The sequence below is a fragment of the Chlorocebus sabaeus genome, chromosome 11 (genome assembly GCF_047675955.1).
Source record: "Chlorocebus sabaeus isolate Y175 chromosome 11, mChlSab1.0.hap1, whole genome shotgun sequence".
Lineage (NCBI taxonomy): Eukaryota > Metazoa > Chordata > Mammalia > Primates > Cercopithecidae > Chlorocebus > Chlorocebus sabaeus.
The window spans coordinates 20,289,928-20,307,438 of record NC_132914.1 but is presented as its reverse complement, the minus strand read 5'-3'; the positions used below and the strand labels follow the sequence as shown (position 1 = coordinate 20,307,438).

The 17,511-nt window shown below is 38.9% G+C and overlaps 1 protein-coding gene across 5 annotated transcripts in view; it reads right to left on the bottom strand.

Annotated features, from left to right (window-relative positions):
• The window catches only part of AEBP2 (AE binding protein 2), an 83,332-nt gene that overhangs the window by 13,443 nt on the left and 52,378 nt on the right, over window positions 1–17,511 (bottom strand). For all 5 annotated transcript variants that reach the window (XM_073020532.1, XM_073020531.1, XM_007967847.3 and 2 more), the window contains 2 exons: window positions 14,094–14,280; window positions 7,573–7,697 (listed from right to left, as the gene is read on the bottom strand). In XM_073020532.1, coding sequence (XP_072876633.1) covers window positions 7,573–7,697; window positions 14,094–14,280 — 312 coding nt within the window. The remainder of the gene's footprint in view (window positions 1–7,572; window positions 7,698–14,093; window positions 14,281–17,511) is intronic.

Genomic DNA, 17,511 nt, shown 5'->3' with positions numbered 1-17,511 from the left:
ATTAGGCAAACGAAACAGTATAGTACCTCACATCCTTCTTTTACCCAATTGTTTCATTATTTGTATTCTTTTCTATAAAAGTTAATTTGGTAACAAAGTAACTTAAATTTGCAGTTAGTACTGAATGTTTTTTACTACTAACAGAATTGATTCTGTTTAACATGTACTGCCTCCATCAAAACCTTCCCAGTTATAGAACTTCGGAGAATTTGCTCATCTAGCTCCTTTCCTTTCTATTGTGTCCAATGAAGACCTTATCTCATTATGGATGTCCCTTCCTTCCACTTCCTTCCCCAGGAAAAAAATCATTCTTCGGATTACATTCCACATTTGTGACTTTTCCTCAGTTAAGGTGCCTCTGCCTCCTCACTGTGACTTAAGGGTACACATCGCTCATTCCTAGGTTTTTAAGCTTACAATATACGTAAGTTTCAATGTTCTTAAGTCCTCTCAGATGTTTTCCATAGCTCAAAAACTTTTCATTTTCATGGACTACTTTGACTCTGAGCAAATTTTTTATTTTCTTTCTAGACTTCTAATACTATTACCACTATTTTTGGTTCCTTCATTTTCCTTTTTTTAGAGCCATCTCTATTCCTCCACGGTGAGGCTAAGGATTTCATCAAAAGGAGCTGCTCTAATGAAAGCGTATGCAAGTTAGTGCTTCCCTTTTACATCACTACTCCCTTATCTGTAGAGACACTAGCTCATTACCAGACCACCAGTTTACCAAATCTATTGCCCTTTAAATCATTAAATGTTTGGTGAGCCCCAAACACTTCAATCCTCATGCTTTCTCTTTATTTACACTTATTTCCTAGGTAATCTCATCCAGTCTAATACCTATAAATACCACAAATACACTAAAAATTCCCATATTTTCTATCGCCTCTTATTCTAAAATCCAATATCTCATCCATCCATAATTCTTGTCCACACTAACTCCAAAAGATAAACAGAATCCAACCCTTATCTCCACTGCAAACATCCCAATCTAAGCCACTATCATTCTCTCTTGAAATACTGAAAAGACAAATTCCCCTTTACTCTCACCCTTGACTTTCTAACAATTTGTTCTCAACACAGAAATCAAAGAGAACATGTTAAAGCCTGCATGAGGGAAAGTAACAACAGTAGGTTTTCTAGGGCAGGAAGTGGAGGTAGGAATGTACTACAAAGCTACACCAGAAAACTTCAGAGTGCTGGACTATTCTGTCTTAACTGTGATGGTGCTTGCCTCAGTGAGTGCAACTTTCAAAACTCATAGAAATGTATACTTTCAATGGGTACAGTTTATTATATATAAATTATACCTCAATAAAAATTATTGACAGCAAGTTTATTTACTAAGAGAAAAATAAAAGGGCCAGGCACGGTGGCTCATGCCTATAATCCTAGCACTTTAGGAGGCCAAGGCGAGTGGATCACTAGAGGTCAGGAGTTCGATACCAGCCTGGCCAACATGGCAAAATCCTGTCTCTACTGAAAATACAAAAATTAGCTGGGCATGGGGATGCTAATTTAGTAGCAGTCCCAGCTACTCAAGAAGCTGCAGCACAAGAATCGCTGGAACCTGGGAGGCAGAGGTTGCAGTGAGATGGCATTGTATCACTGCACTCCAGCCTGAGTGACACAGCAAGGCTCTGTCTCAAAAAAATATTATATATATTATTTTAAAAACCAGGCCAGGCACGGTGGCTCACTCCAGCACTCTGGGAGGCAAAGCCAGGAGGATCACTTGAGCCCAGGAGTTTGAGACCAGCCTGGGCAACCTAACAAGACGTCATCTCTATTAAAAAAAAAAAAAAAAAAATCAAAAAATTAGCCGGGCATGGTGGTGTGCTCCTACAGACCAAACTACTTGGGAGACTGAGGAGGGAGGACTGCTTGAGCCCAGGAGTTTGAGGCAACAGTGAGCCATGATCATACCACCACATTCCACTCTGGGAGACAGAGTAAAACTCTGACTCAAAAAAATAAAACAAACAAACAGAATCAGACCATGCCTATTCAAACCCCTTCAATGGCTTCCCATCTCACACAAAATAAAGCTAAGGTCTTAGTCCACTAAGGTTCTCCCTAATACCTCTCAAATTTAACTCCTACTCTCTCCTCTTCCCTTGTTCCCTCCAGCTACACTGCCTACTCTGCCTATTCACTGTTGTTCTAATATACCTGACATAGTCCCACTTCAGGAGGTTACACCTCATCTTCCCTCTGGCTAAAGTACTTATCCCCCACTAATAATTGAATGGTTCATGCTCTCATTACAAGTTTTTACAATTTTACTAATTTATCTTGTTTTATCATGTCTCTTCCATTAGAGTAACTGCATGGTATTTTTTTGTTTGGCTGTTTGATTTTAATCTGTTTTGTTCACTGCTATGTCATTAGTACCTGGCTCACAGTAGGTGCTCAATTTTTAATGAGCACCTTAATATTTAAAACACTTAATAAGTGAATGAACTAGCTCTAATGCCACACTCTGGACATGGTGACATCTTACTGACCTCAAAAAAAAAAAAAAAATCTAATTACAGACCTACCATATCATAAAACTATGTTCTTGAATTTCAAAGGAGGATTTCAACTAGCCTTGCTGAGCAAGGCCCTAACCTTGCTGAATCCCCACAAAATCCCCAGAGCAGCCATAAAAACTGTTTCTGGTCTCCAAATCCTGTATTTCCCCCCCTCAACTCTTTCATCCTTGTTGAGATAAATGTATTTCCTATGTTCTTTAAAAGAGAATAAGGATACCTTTCCTCAAATTCATGTCTCTCGTGTCTCCCAATCTCAGAAAGTTTCCTTTCCTTTGCATTGAATTTTCCATTTTCTTGCCTTTCACTCCAAATTTTGTTGTATCACTCTCTCCTTTATATCCTTATCTAATTTCCAAAATATACAATTCTACCCTTAAATATTCTAAAACTTGTTGTACTGATACCTAACTATTGCTCCATTTTCTATCTTGCCTTTTTTTTAAAGTTATTTAATAGTGTCCATTTAATTGGTATATTTGCTGTCAATAAATTGACAACACAGGAGGAACGAAAGGGTGAGCTCCTAACCAGGCTCCCATGCAAGGATCAAGCAGGACCTATCTTCCCTGTAGTATCACACATATCAATCTGAATACCACAAAAGTTCTCATCCTAGAATCCAAGAATGGCGTGGGGGTAAAGGTCCATAAACCCTATGTATTAACAATATACAACTGGTCGGGCACAGTGGCTCCCGCTTGTAATCCCAGCACTTTGGGAGACCAGGGTGGGTGGATCATGAGGTCAGGAGATCGAGACCATCCTGGCTAACACGGTGAAATCCTGTCTCTACTAAAAAAAATACAAAAAAATTTAGCTGGGCATGGTGGCGGGCACCTGTATTCCCAGCTACTTGGGAGACTGAGGCAGGAGAATGGCATGAACCCGGGAGGCGGAGCTTGCAGTGAGCCAAGATCGTACCACTGTACTCCAGCTTGGGCGACAGGGCGAGACTCCGTCTTAAAAAAACAAACAAACAAACAAAAAACAATACACAACTATACTAGATCACACTAGGAAAGGTAATACAACCTTTTTAGTCCCTAGTTTCATTATCTGAAAAATTCAAGTTAGGGGACAACACTATGTGGTAACTAAAAACATAAATTAATTTACAAGATACATTTAATAACCTACATTATGTCAAGCATGCCTCCATTTAAATTTAGTCCATAAACAAGACAAGGTTAGCCTGGGCAATATGGTGAGACCCTGCCTCTACCAAAAATAAAAAAAATTAGCCAGGTGTGGTAGCTCATGCCTGTGGTCCCAGCTACTCAGAAGACTGAGGTGAGAGGCTCTCTTGAACACAGGAGATTGAGGCTACAGTGAGCCATATTTGTGCCACTGCACTCCAGCCTGGGTGACAGAGTAAGACCCTGTCTTGGAAAGGGGAAGAAAGACAAAGGATATTAGCAGGGCATGGTGGCTCACACCTGTAATCTTGACATTTTGGGAGGCTAGGACAGGAGGACCACTTGAGGCAAAGAGTTCAAGACCAGCCTGGGCAACACAGCAAGATCCTGTCTCTATAAAAATAAACGTTTAAAAAAAAAAAAAAAAAAAAACCCAAGGATGTCCCCTCTCACCATTCCTATTCAACATAGTACTGGAAGTCCTAGCCAGAGCAATCAATCAGGTAAGATCAATAAAAGGCATCCAAATAGGAAAAGAAAAAATCAAATTTACTTTCTTCACTGACAATATGATTCTACACCTAGAAAAACCTGAAGATTTCTCCAAAAAGCTCATAAACCTGATAACTTCGGCAAAGTCTCAGGATACAAAAAAAAAATCACCGTACAAAAATCAGTAGCATTTCTATATACCAATAACACTCAAGCTGACAACCAAATCAAGAATGGAATCCCATTTACCATAACACACACACACACACACACACACACACACCAAGGAATACATCTAACCAAGAGGTAAACAATCTCTACAAGGAGAACTACAAAAGGCTGCTAAAAGAAATCATAGATGACACAAAATAGAAAAACATTCCATGCTCACAGACTGGAAAAATCAGTATCATTAAAATGGTGACAACGCCCAAAGGAATTTACAGATTCAATGCTATTCCTATCAAGCTACCAATATTTTTTAATGGAATTAGAAAAAAGTATCCTAAAATTCACATGGAATGAAAAGGAGCCCAAAGAGCCAAGGCAATTCTAAGCAAAAAGAACAAAGCCAGAGACGCCACTTTACCAGCCTTCAAACTACACTATAAGGCTACAGTAACCAAAACAGTGCAATATTGGTACAAAAACAGACAAACAGCCAGGCGTGGTGGCTCGTGCCTGTTAATCCCAGTACTTTGGGAGGCCAAAGTGGGCAGATCACCTGAGGTTGGGAGTTCGAGACCACCCTGACCAACACGGAGAAACCCTGTCTCTACTAAAAATACAAAAGTAGCCAGGCGTGGTGGTACACGCCTGTAATTCCAGCTACTCAGGAGGCTGAGGCACAAGAATCGCTTGAATTCAGGAGGCAGAGGTTGCAGTGAGCCAAGATCATGCCATTGCACTCCAGCCTGGGTAACAAGAGCAAAAGTACATCTCAAAAAAAAAAAAAAAAAAAAAAAAAAAAAAATAGACAAACAGACCAATGGAATAGGATAGAAGCCCCTGAAATAAAACTGCACACCTACAACCAACTGATCTTCAAAAAAGTTGACACAAATAAACAGTGAGGAAAGGACTCCCTAATTCAATAAATGGCACTGGAGAAATTGGCTAACCATATGCCAGAGAATGAAACTGGACCTCTACCTGAGCTCTCACTATATAAAAAATTAACTCAAGATGGGTCGAGCATGGTGGCTCATGCCTGTAATCCCAGCACTTTGGGAGGCCAAGGCAGGCAGATCATTTGAGGTCAGGAGTTCAATACCAGCCTGGCCAACATGGCAAAACCCCATCTCTAATAAAAATACAAAAAGAAGCTGGGCGTGGTGGCACAAACCTGTAATCTGGCTACTCGGGAGGCTGACGGAGGGGGATCGCTTGAACCTAGGGGGTGGAGGTTGCAGTGAGCCTAGATCATGCCACTGTACTCCAACCTGGGCAACAGAGCAAGACTCTGTCTCAAAAGAAAAACAAGTAGGTACAAATAACAGGAAAGCTATATATAATTGGGAAGTAAGCAAGGACATCTCCAACTGCCTTGAATAGTGAAATCCAAGGATGCTCTAAAAGGTTTTTATATAAAATAACATGGTGTTGCATATGATCTATGCAAAATCTCCCATATAAGTCAGTCAATACTATATAAATAGTTGTTACATTGTACTTCTTAATTTGTATGATTTTTATTGTGGTTCTTGTCCCCACAAATATTATCAATCCGTGGTTGGTTGGAACCATGGTCGCAGAACCTATGGATACGGAGGGATGACTGCATGTAGAAGAAAACACAAAAATGCAAAAAAAAAAAAAGAAAAGAAAAGAAAAGAAAACTCTTTATTATAGGAGATGAAGGAAACAGAGATTCAAACCAAACAAGATATTGATATCAACAAGGACCTTTTGTATTTCAATTCTCATGCATTTTTCAATTGAAATATAAAAAATAAAAGTAACCCAAATTTAGTGTATTTACAATTTTTTTTTTTTCAGACAGGGTCTCACTTTGTAGCCCAGGCTGCAGTACAGTGCAGCGATCACAGCTCACTGCACTCTTGACCTCCCGGGCTCAGCCAATCCTCCCACCTCAGTCTCCCAGGTAGCTGGGACTACAAGGGCACACCACTATGCCTGGCTAATTTTCTGCATGTTTTTGTAGAGACAGGGATTTGCCAATACCCAGGCTGGTACTGAATTCCTAGGTTCAAGCAATCTGCTTGCCTTAGCCTCCCAAAGTACTCGGATTATAGGTGTGAGCCACCAAGCCTCGTTGTATTTGTTTGTTTTGAGACGGAGTTTCACTCTTGCTGCCCAGGCCGATTGTGAGTGCAGTGGCGCGATTTTGGCTCACCGCGGCCTCCGCCTCCTGGGCTCAAGCAATTCTCCTGCCTCAGCCTTCCGAATAACTGGGATTACAGGTGCCCACCACACCTGGGTAATTTTTTGTATTTTTAGTAGAGACAGGGTTTTGCCATGTTGGCCAGGCTGGTCTCGAACTCCTGGCCTCAGGTGATCCGCCTGCCTAGGCCTCTCAAAATGCTGGGATTACAGGTGTGAGTCACCATGCCCAGCCTGTATTTTGTCAGCCAAAATTAAACACATACTTTTCAGAGATTCAAATCACCAAAAGTATGATCTACAATGTACATTTATTAACTTAATTACACCAAACTACACCAATTTAAAAATGACTGAAAAACAAAATGAAAAGAGGCATGGAAGAAAGAACAACTCTCTATTACAACTCCTAATAAAACAAAAAATAAACTGCATTTATTCTTCTTCAAATTTGGTACTTTTCTTCTTCTATGTTGACAACATAAGTCATTCAATAACTATATTGAGTGCCTATCATGTGCCAGGCAAACTTCTAGGCACTTGGGCTAGATCAGTGGAACAAAAGAGACTAAAATCCCTTCCCTCATGAAGCTCTGATAGCAAATATAATCTTATTTTCTCTTTAACAGAAACTTTGGATGGGTGCATGAGGTAAGGGGTGGCTCCATGCAGTACACAGAAATGTGAATGAAACTTTTTAGAGGTAAAAGGAGTCTCATGTTCTAATTTTGCAAATGAGGAAACCAGGTGAGAAAAGACACCTGGTTTACCTAATGTCAGAGTCCAGTAATGCCTAGTAGCACTATATGATGTGTCACCCCATTATTCCTAAGTAGCTCAAACTAAAGGCTAACATATTCGGTTTAATCACAAATATGTAAAATTATAGGAAATGTGTGCTTTATAACCAATAATACAATACTTTAAATACTGATAAAACAAAAGGTTTTGTGATTTTTGTTAAATTGTATTTTCTTAGATTTTGAGAGATTTAGAAATGACTGTGGAAATATAATTTGCAAAGCTTTATATTTAATTTGAAAAAATAAAAGAATACTTACAGTACTATGAAAAACAACACTGTGTCCCTTCCCTAAACTTTCTATATGAGCTGAGAGGTTAAAGCATATGGCTCGATGTCTTATCGCATCCAGTGTTTGTGCATCGAAGAAATCATGTGGCCGTGCTAAAAGTCAACATAAAAAAAAGTAAAGAATATTTAGAAAAACATAACAGTAATAATAAAGACTGACACAATTAACAAATATGTACCTATCAATAGTATTTAAATGCAAGATATTATTTGCTGACAAAACATGGACTCTAGATAAGAAGACTAATATGCAAAAGCATTATTTCAACTAATGAGTGAATGTGGGTTAATTCTGACCCTTGGTGAGTTAAGTTCTAACCTTAAACCTCATGATTCCACATCTCAGCTACTTCATTTTTCATAAAACTTTATCTTTAGTAGATAAAGATAAACATCTCCCCAACATCTCTCCTCAGCATAAGGTCTGTATTTTCAGCAATCTAAGGAACATCATCTACCTATCAGGATCTCAAACTCACCACTGCCAAACATACAAAATAAATTTCATGAACATTTTGTATTACCATGTAATTTCAAGTTGTACAAATCTGACAAGACAATATTATTATTTTGAGGTTTTTCTTTTTTTGAGACACAGTCTCACTCCTTCACCCAGGCTGAAGTGCATGGTGCCATCTCAGCTCACTACAACCTCTGCCTCCCAGGTTCAAGCAATTCTCATGCCTCAACCTCCTGAGTAGCTGGGACTACAGGCGCACACCACCAAGCCTGGCTGATTTTTGTATTTTTAGTAGAGCTGGGTTTTCACCATATTGGCTGGGCTGGTCTTGAACTCCTGGCCTCATGCCATCTGCCTACCTTGGCCTCCAAAAGTGCTGGGTATACAGGCATGAGCCACTGCACTCAGCCTATTTTGAGGTTTCTGACAAGTATTTTCTTCATTATGAACAACTATTCGAACAATGATCTAATAAAATTACAAACAAAATTTTCAGACACCAATCAGTCCACCAAAGCTGCCAATCAACTCCACCAGTTATCAGCTGTGTGACTGCAGGCAAACTACTTAACCTGCATTACACTGTGCATTATTTGTAAAATGTAAATTATCGTTAACAATTTTCAATTGTAATTAAATAAAACAAATGCATATAAAAATGCCTTATAAATCATAAGGCCATTTATATTAATAAGTTTATATCACTGGTGTTTTTGTTTTAGACACAGTCTCATTCTGCTGCCCAAGGTGCTAGAGACCAGTGGTGTGATCATGGCTCACTGCAGTCTCTAACTTCTGGGCTCAAGTGATCCTCCTGTCTTAGCCTCTTGAGTAGCTAGGACTCCAGGCATGTTCCACCATGGAATTTTTTTTAAAGAATAAATTGTTTCACAAATATACAGTAGGCAATATTTTAGTGTAATCAAAAAAATTATACACTGAAGATTTAATTTGGTAAGAACATTTTTCAAATTTCAACTTTCATCCCACTAATTATTATTATAAATTGTTCTATTCTTATTCCTAATAAGAAAGTTGCTCAAAATAAATACATTGATTATTTTACATTTGTGGAGCCTACTAATACATGTAATTTTTCAAGATCTGTAATAGAAAATTCAACTTTACTAATAAAAGAGTTGGCTTGATTCCCTGGTACAGCATATTGTGAATTACATATATGCTGATTTCCCACACTATGGCTATTCAGAGAGTTCTCAAAACATCTACACACATTCACCACAGCTTTTATGGGGGAATATTTTCACCAGTTGGCACATTAAATACAACATACCTAAACAAACAGTTCTTTTCTCTGGATATTTCCTCAAGAGAAAACAAAACACCAACTAGTAATAAATGAGCAGAACCCAGCGGGCGCGGTGGCTCACGCCTGTAAACCCAGCACACTTTGGGAGGCTGACGCGGGCGGATCACAAGGTCAAGAGATGGAGACCATCCTGGCTAAAACGGTGAAACCCCATCTCTACTAAAAATACAAAAAATTAGCCGGGCATGGTGGCGGGCTCCTGTAGTCCCAGCTACTCGGGAGGCTGAGGCAGGAGAATGACATGAACCCAGGAGGCGGAGCTCGCAGTGAGCTGAGATCGCGCCACCGCACTCCAGCCTGCGGAAAAGTGTGAGACTCCGTCTCAAAAAGAAAAAAAGAAAGAAAGAAAAAAACGAGCAGAACCCAAAAGACTAAGAATGCAGTGACAATGGGAAATCAGAAAGAAAAAAGTACTTGACATTTGTAGGGCTGGGCAGGAGAGAGTTCTGAGAAATACATCACTTTCCTGTTAGATCAGTGGCTAGTCGAAAAAAAATGTGTACTTTCTCGAAGCTCTCCAAATACATGCTTTTTCCTAAGAAGAATAAACACTTGGGGAAAATAATAACTCATCACTCTAACTCACTCAAATTGACCACTCCTCACTCAAATTTAAACACTGAAGCCATCACTGAAATTCACAATAATGAAAGGAGCCCTCAATCTTCAGCCTGTGCATTCAGACCTCAACCACACTATCTGCACTGTATATACCAAGAATACCAAACTAGAACAGTAGTCTCCAAAGTAGGTGTGTGTCATGATCCATCAGAGTAACTAAAGAAAATAACACTGTAGTTAATTTCTTCATCTCATTCTTTTTCAATATTCCTTCTTGGCAATTTTGCATAACGTGCATTAGTAGTATTACCCATATACAATGTATAAATTACATATGTTAAGACTGTGTGCTCAGTATTTTTTTAACTAATAAGATATATAATTTAAAATCTTTGATGCTGTACACAGTGGCTCATGCCTGTAATCTCAGCATTTTGGGAGGCCGAGGCAGGCAGATCACTTGATGCCAGGAGTTTGAGACTTGGTGGCCAACATGGTAAAACCCCATCTCTACCAAAAATACAAAAATTAGCTGGGCATGGTAGTGTGTGCCTGTAGTCCCAGCTACTGAGGAGGCCGACACACGAGAACTGATTGCACCAGGGAGGCACTGGTTGCAGTGAACCAAGATTGTACCACTGCACTCCAGCCTGGGCAATAAAGTGAGACCCTGTCTCAAAAAAACAACAACAAAAACAAAACAAAAAGGTTGAAAGATCACAAACTGACAACCTAACATTACAGGTTGCTGTGAGTCAAGATCACACCGCTGCACTCCAGCCTGGGCAGTAAGTGTGAGACTCTGCTTCAAAGAAAAACTTTGGAAATGACAAAAATAGAAACTCTATTTTCCCGTGGTTCAAAATTACATATATTGTATGATTTATCTTCTCCTTAGGTGCAATGATGATGATGTGGTTATGTAGAAAAATATCTTTATGCTTAGGAGATGCATCTTAAGAATTTTGGGTCCATGACCAAAAAAGTATATAGGTAGGAAGATAAAACAAATGTATCATATTGGTAAATCTCTAAGTGAAGAGAAATACAAGTATTTATTATACTATTCTTTCCATTTTAAAGTATATTTTGAAAAGCATTAAAAATACTTTTTAAAGATGTTTTAAAATAATGAAAAAATACATAAAAATTAAATATATATATATATATATATTTAAATTTTATCAGGCCGGGTGCAGTGACTCACACCTGTAATCCCAGCCCTTTGGAAGGCTGAGACGGGTGGACCATGTGAGCTCAAGAGCTCTGATCAACAAGACAAAACCCCATTTCTAGCAAAAATGAAATACAAAAATTAGTTGGGTGTGGTGGCGTGTGCCTGTAGCCCAAGCTACCTGGGAGGCTGAGGTGGGAGGATCACCTGAGCCCAGGAGGTCGAGGCTGCAGTGAGTCATGACTACACCACTGCATTCCAGCCTGGGTGACAGAGTGAGACTCTGTCTAAAGAAAAAAAAAAAAAAGGTTAAAAAAAAATTTTTTTATCAAACAGAAAAAATTACATTTGCTGCAGTGCTGCTATTTATAAGGTATATTTTTCACAGTTACATAAAAACTATCTTCTTGAATTACATGAGGAAGATACTAGGTAAAGTTAACTGCTACATATATGTATACGTTTAAAGAAAGAGTGAACTGCAGCAGCTACAACCATGCTAACTCAAATCACAGCACTGTCTTAACAATGGCTCCCCACAGTGAAAAGGCCTTGGATCCTTTTTAAAGTTCATAAAGTAATATATTCAGGACTAACCCCATTCTCCTCAATAAAACAGACGACAAAAAGGTATTTTCATCCACCACCTCTCTCTGCCAACTCTCCCTATGCAGCCTGCCTTACAAGCTAAGTTAGCATGAAGAAAAACACCACCGTCAAAAGAAACATATACTTAAGCCGGCACTAGTACTTTGTTTCTAAGCAAGAACTAGGTATTTAACTGAATCTGTCTTCTCTTTACAAGACAAAGCGTAGCAAATTGCATAGATATTGCCAAGTATATAATGTGAAAAGTCAGAAAATTTAAATGATTACTGTGTATACACTGAGACTAAAATAATAATGAGATTAGGTGAAACTGGTGAAGTTATCTGGTTTTTGAGTACCATAATATATATTTAGCAATTTTCTGTGTGCAACTGCAAGATACTCGATATTAACACAAGTAAAATTACAATGTTAAATTTCTGTTTTTATAAAGGAGGTCAAAATGAAAATGGTACCATAAATAGCCAACATTGATTAAAAATAAACATGATTACTTAAACAAAAAAGAAACTTAAGGCCAGGTGTGGTGGCTCATGCCTGTAATCCTAGTACTTTGGGAGGCTGAAGTGGGAAGATCACTTGACCCCAGGAGTTCAAGACCAGCCTGGAGAACACAGGGAGATCCCCATCCCTTCAAAAAATAAAAACTAGCCAGGCATGGTGTCTCAGGCCTGTAGTCCCAGCTACGTGGAGGCTGAGGTGGGAGAACTGCTTGAGCCCAGGAGTCTGAAGCTGCAGTAAGCCATGATCTTACTACTGCACTCCAGCCTGGGCAAGAGTAAGATCCTGCATCCAAAAAAATAAAAGCAAGAATGAAACTAAGAGTTTTAGAAAAGTTTGCTTTCCTCAGTTAATGAGGTAGAAAAAAAAAAAAAAAAAAAAAAAAAAAAAACAGTTTTCTGGTCTGTTCATTTGTCCGCTATAATTCTATAGTAACAAAAAGATTTCAGTATTTTACAGACTAATTTCATAGTTAGGAATTAGTGTCTGAAGTCTTGTCTATACTCATCAATCCCCAGAGAAACGGTAAAGTACAATCTATTTTTTCTTTCTAATTCACCCTTGGAGTGGACTTCCTTTCAATGACAGCTTCATTCACTCATTCACCCATTGGTAGTTCTTCATTGAGGATATATAGTTAAAACTAACCAGCTGGTCGAGCGCAGTGGCTCACACCTGTAATCCCAGCACTTTGGGAGGCCAAAGCGGGTGGATCACAAGGTCAGGGGTTCAAGACCAGCCTGGCCAACATGGTGAAACCCCGCCTCTACTAAAAATACAATAATTAGCCGGGCATGGTGGTGGATGCCTGTAATCCCAGCTGCTCTGAAGGCTGAGACAGAGAATTCCTTGAACCCGGGAGGCAGAGGTTGCAGAGAGCCAAGATCACACCACTGCACTCCAGCATGGGCGACAGTGCGAGACTCCATTCAAAAAAAAGCCACAAACTAACCAGCTGACGCAAAGAAGCAGTGACCAGCTACACTCGGAGGTTTCAAAGTCTGTTCCTGCTCCCAGCATTTACAAGCCTTAACATCTAATTATTTTCTATCCTAAACATCAAGGACACATTTTGGCAAATAAGCACATAAACATTGTACATATATGTTACAACAGACTAGGTACTATGACACACATTACATTCAAATTGTTTTGCTATCGGCTGGGTGCGGTGGTTCACGCCTGTAATCCCAGCATTTTGGGAGGCCGAGACAGGTAATCACCTGAGATCAGGAGTTTGAGACCAGGCTGTCTAACATAGTGAAACCCTGTCTCACACCACTGCACTCTAGCCTGATGACAGAATGAGACTCCATCTCAGAAAAAAATTAAATAAATAAATAAAATACTGCTTTGTTATCCACACACATTGCTTTGTTGTGGTTTTTGTGTTGTTGGTTTTTTGAGACAGGGTCTCACTCTGTCTCCCAGGTTCAAGTGTGGTGGCGTGATCACGGCTCACTGCAGCCTCTACCTCGTAGCTCAGGTACACACACTATTTTGGAGTAGATAGGTTACTTAACTTTTTACTTGATATTTACTTTTAACATGTTTAAATTTTCTAAAATATTTCTAGAAATACCAATGTTACCATATTTTAAATGTTATTTTAGAAGAGAATCAGAGAAGCCCCCAAATCTAATTCTATACAGTTTATATTTGAAGGCCACATATACTCCGTTAGCTACTATAAACATGTGCCACTGAATTCTCCCTCACACTGACAGATGGGCATCCTACCTGTTTATTACTTTTAATAGAAGAGGAGTTGAAGTTCCAAGTGGATTTGCACAAAAGCCCAAGATATCTTTTAAAACCATCAAATACATCAGATTTTCTTAGTGTAACACTTACGTAATGAGCGTCGTCTTTTGTTCTTTAATTTCCTCCTTTTGTTCATTCCAGCTTTAGAAGGAGATTCTTCTTTGGCCTTTGGCTGGCTCGAAACTTTCGAGGAGTTCTGCTGACTGAAGTGTGTGGGTACATGACGAGCTAGCCCTCCCTGAGAAGCAAAGCTGGCATTGCAGCCACCAACAACACACTAAAAGAATATAAAACAGAAATAATGTCAGGCATACTGTGTAGGGCCCGAGAAAAATCTAAATGAGTATCTAGTATTTTCAGAAGTAAATAAGTAGTACAATAGAACTAATTCCAGAAAGGAAGCATAAGGGACTAGTAGTCTTTTCACTTTATGAAGTTGCCAAGTAAGATGACATACATTAGACAAAGCTTGAAAATGCAAGAAGTTTCACGGCCTCCCAGTTTACTGCTATTTCCACTATATGCAATACAAAAATAGTGGGATCTTCTTCCCAGAAAAATCTGGTTTTGAATTAATCATTTTTATAGCAGGAGCACTAAGCTGTTTTTGCAACAAAGAATTAGATATCCTGACAATGACTGGATTCCTGAATTTTATTTTTATTTTTTTGAGATGGAGTCTTGCTGTTGCCCAGGCTGGGGTGCAGTGGTGCGATCTCCGCTCACTGCAACCTCTGCCTCCTGGGTTCAAGTAATTCTTGTGCCTCAGCCTCCTGAGTAGCTAGGATTACAGGTGTGTGCTACCATGCCTAATTTTTGTATTTTCGGTAGAGATATGGTTTCGCCATGTTGGCCAGGCTGGTCTCAAACTCCCGGTCTCATGTGATCTGTCTGCCTTGGCCTCCCAAAGTGATGGGATTACAGGTGTGAGTCACCATGCCAAGCTGGATTCCTGGATTTCTGAAGTATTTTTCTTATGATACGTGTTACTTCAAAACCTTCAGTCGACTTCCTAGTGTTATACACTATTAAATCAGGTGACAGAAAAGTTCAATATTGACTTTTTAATGTATTTTTTCTTTTTTTTTGAGACAGGGTCTCGGTCTGTCACCCAGGCTGAAGTGCAGTGGCATGATCTTGGCTCACTGCAGCCTCGACCTCCCAGGTTCAAGCAATCCTCCCACCTCAGCCTTCCAGGTTGCGGTACTATAGGCACATGCCACCACGCTCAACTAATATTTAAGCTGGTCCTGAACTCCTGGGCTCAAACCATCCACTTGCCTCAGCCTCCCACAGAGCTAGGAGGTGTGCTCCACCACACCTGCCTTGTCTTTGTAAATTACTTTCTTACAAATTTCTTAAGCTTCAGATGAAAACCCATATGGACTACATTTAATATTTTTTAAATAAATAAAATTAATTTGTTAAACAATTAGATCCAACCTTTCTCTTAGAAAAGACATGCTCAGTGTTGGTCATATGCAGCGCTCTACAATATCCTTCAAATACTGCCTCTTTAGCCTTCTGTACTTGCAATATTAAGAAATCAAAAGGTTAACTACCCAAGTCACCTGACAGATGTGCTATTTTGCCAAAGAATGCAAAATGTTCAGGTAGCACCAGAATTAATATATACAAATTAACTACGGTGTAAGTGTGTGATTTCTAATTATATCTTGGGGGAAAAAAATTTGCAGGTCTTCTAACAAATGAATCGTGGTAATTAAAACAAAACAAAACAGAAACGTCCACAGATGGATGGATGACGACTTTTCTATTAGTCATTTAACCAATTTACTTAGCTTCTGACTTACCAAACTCTAAGCATATAAATTTGTCATGTTAAAAAACAAATATATTCATCATGTTATCCCCAGGCAGTTTATCTTGTAAGAGTTCATCTAGATAACAGCATTTAAAAAATCGGATGCCTCAGGCTCTTTCCTTTAATTGAGGTACCTCCACCAATTGTAAGCTGCTAAAATCACAACACAGCCCTTTATTTGTAAAAATTGTAACTTTCCTCATAAAGTCTCTCTAAATCTGCCCCAAATGGACAAGGGCTAATTCTCCCTTGAGGCTGTCCTCACACTTAACTGCATATCTATATACTTATCCCAACTCACACTTTCCATTTTGAACACAGAGATGTATATTTATGAATATTTATATTTCCAGAAGCATCTTGCAAATCATAGATATTACTAAGTATATTAGCAGAACTAAACAGCTATATGTTTACTGATGCTGATAAAAAAAAAATCACACATTCTTCTTATATGGTATCCATTAATAATTACTCTCTTTATTTTGACATACAAAATATATTCTGCGGGCTCCTTATGGCCCTCAGCATCTCTATGAAAAATGTTTACTTACTCTATGGTGCATACTAAGTTAAAAAAGAGGTAGAAATGATTCAAGACTTTAGTTCAAATACTTATCTACGTCCAGTATTACACAATATGCTAGAAGTATAAGGATGAGTACGATATAGTTACTATACTAAAGGAGATTCTATAGGTTCAGCAAAACATACATATAAAGCAGTAACTTCAAAGGAGTACAGTAAGGCCTAATTAAAGCACAGGGCTATGGGAAACCCTGAATAGAGGCAATTAGCCAAATTCATTGCTCTGAAATTAGTATTTAATTCATACAACAACCCGATGAATGGCATGGTCCTCAAATAGGCTGCAACAAGAATTTTCACCTACGGATTCTGACCATGAGAAGTCAGCATTTAATGATTTCTATATATAAAATTTAAAATTTTACCACACATATTTTGAGTACCAAGAAATAATAACACTTTTTAGAGTCGCCATCTCTTCTGTGGAATACCACGTTGCCACAGAACTACGTGATCCACTGCCAAGGTCACTGCAACCCTACGAACCACTAGCCAAATATCTGCTACTCAACACTTTAAATATTGTTACTCAGTAAATGAATTTTTAACTTTATTTCATTTAAATTAATATTAGTTTTTTTATTACATAAAATTAACCATTTGAAAGTATACAATTCAGTGGAATTTAGTGTATTCACGATGTTGTATAATCATCAGCTCCACATTCTCGCCAACATATTTTCATTTTTTTATTAAAATCGTCCAGGCCAGGCTCGGTGGCTCAAGCCTGTAATCCCAGCACTTTGGGAGGCCAGAGACGGGTGGATCACGAGGTCAGGAGATCGAGACCATCCTGACTAACACGGTGAAACCCCGTCTCTACTAAAAAAAAAAAATACATAAAACTAGCCGGGCGAGGTGGCGGGCGCCTGTAGTCCCAGCTGCTTGGGAGGCTGAGGCAGGAGAATGGCGTGAACCCAGGAGGTGGAGTTTGCAGTGAGCTGAGATCCGGTCACTGCACTCCAGCCTGGGTGACAGAGCGAGACTCCGTCTCAAAAACAAATAATAAAATGAAATGAAATGAAATGAAATGAAATGAAATGAAATGAAATAAAATAAAATAAAATAAAATAAAATCATCCTAGTGAGTGTGAA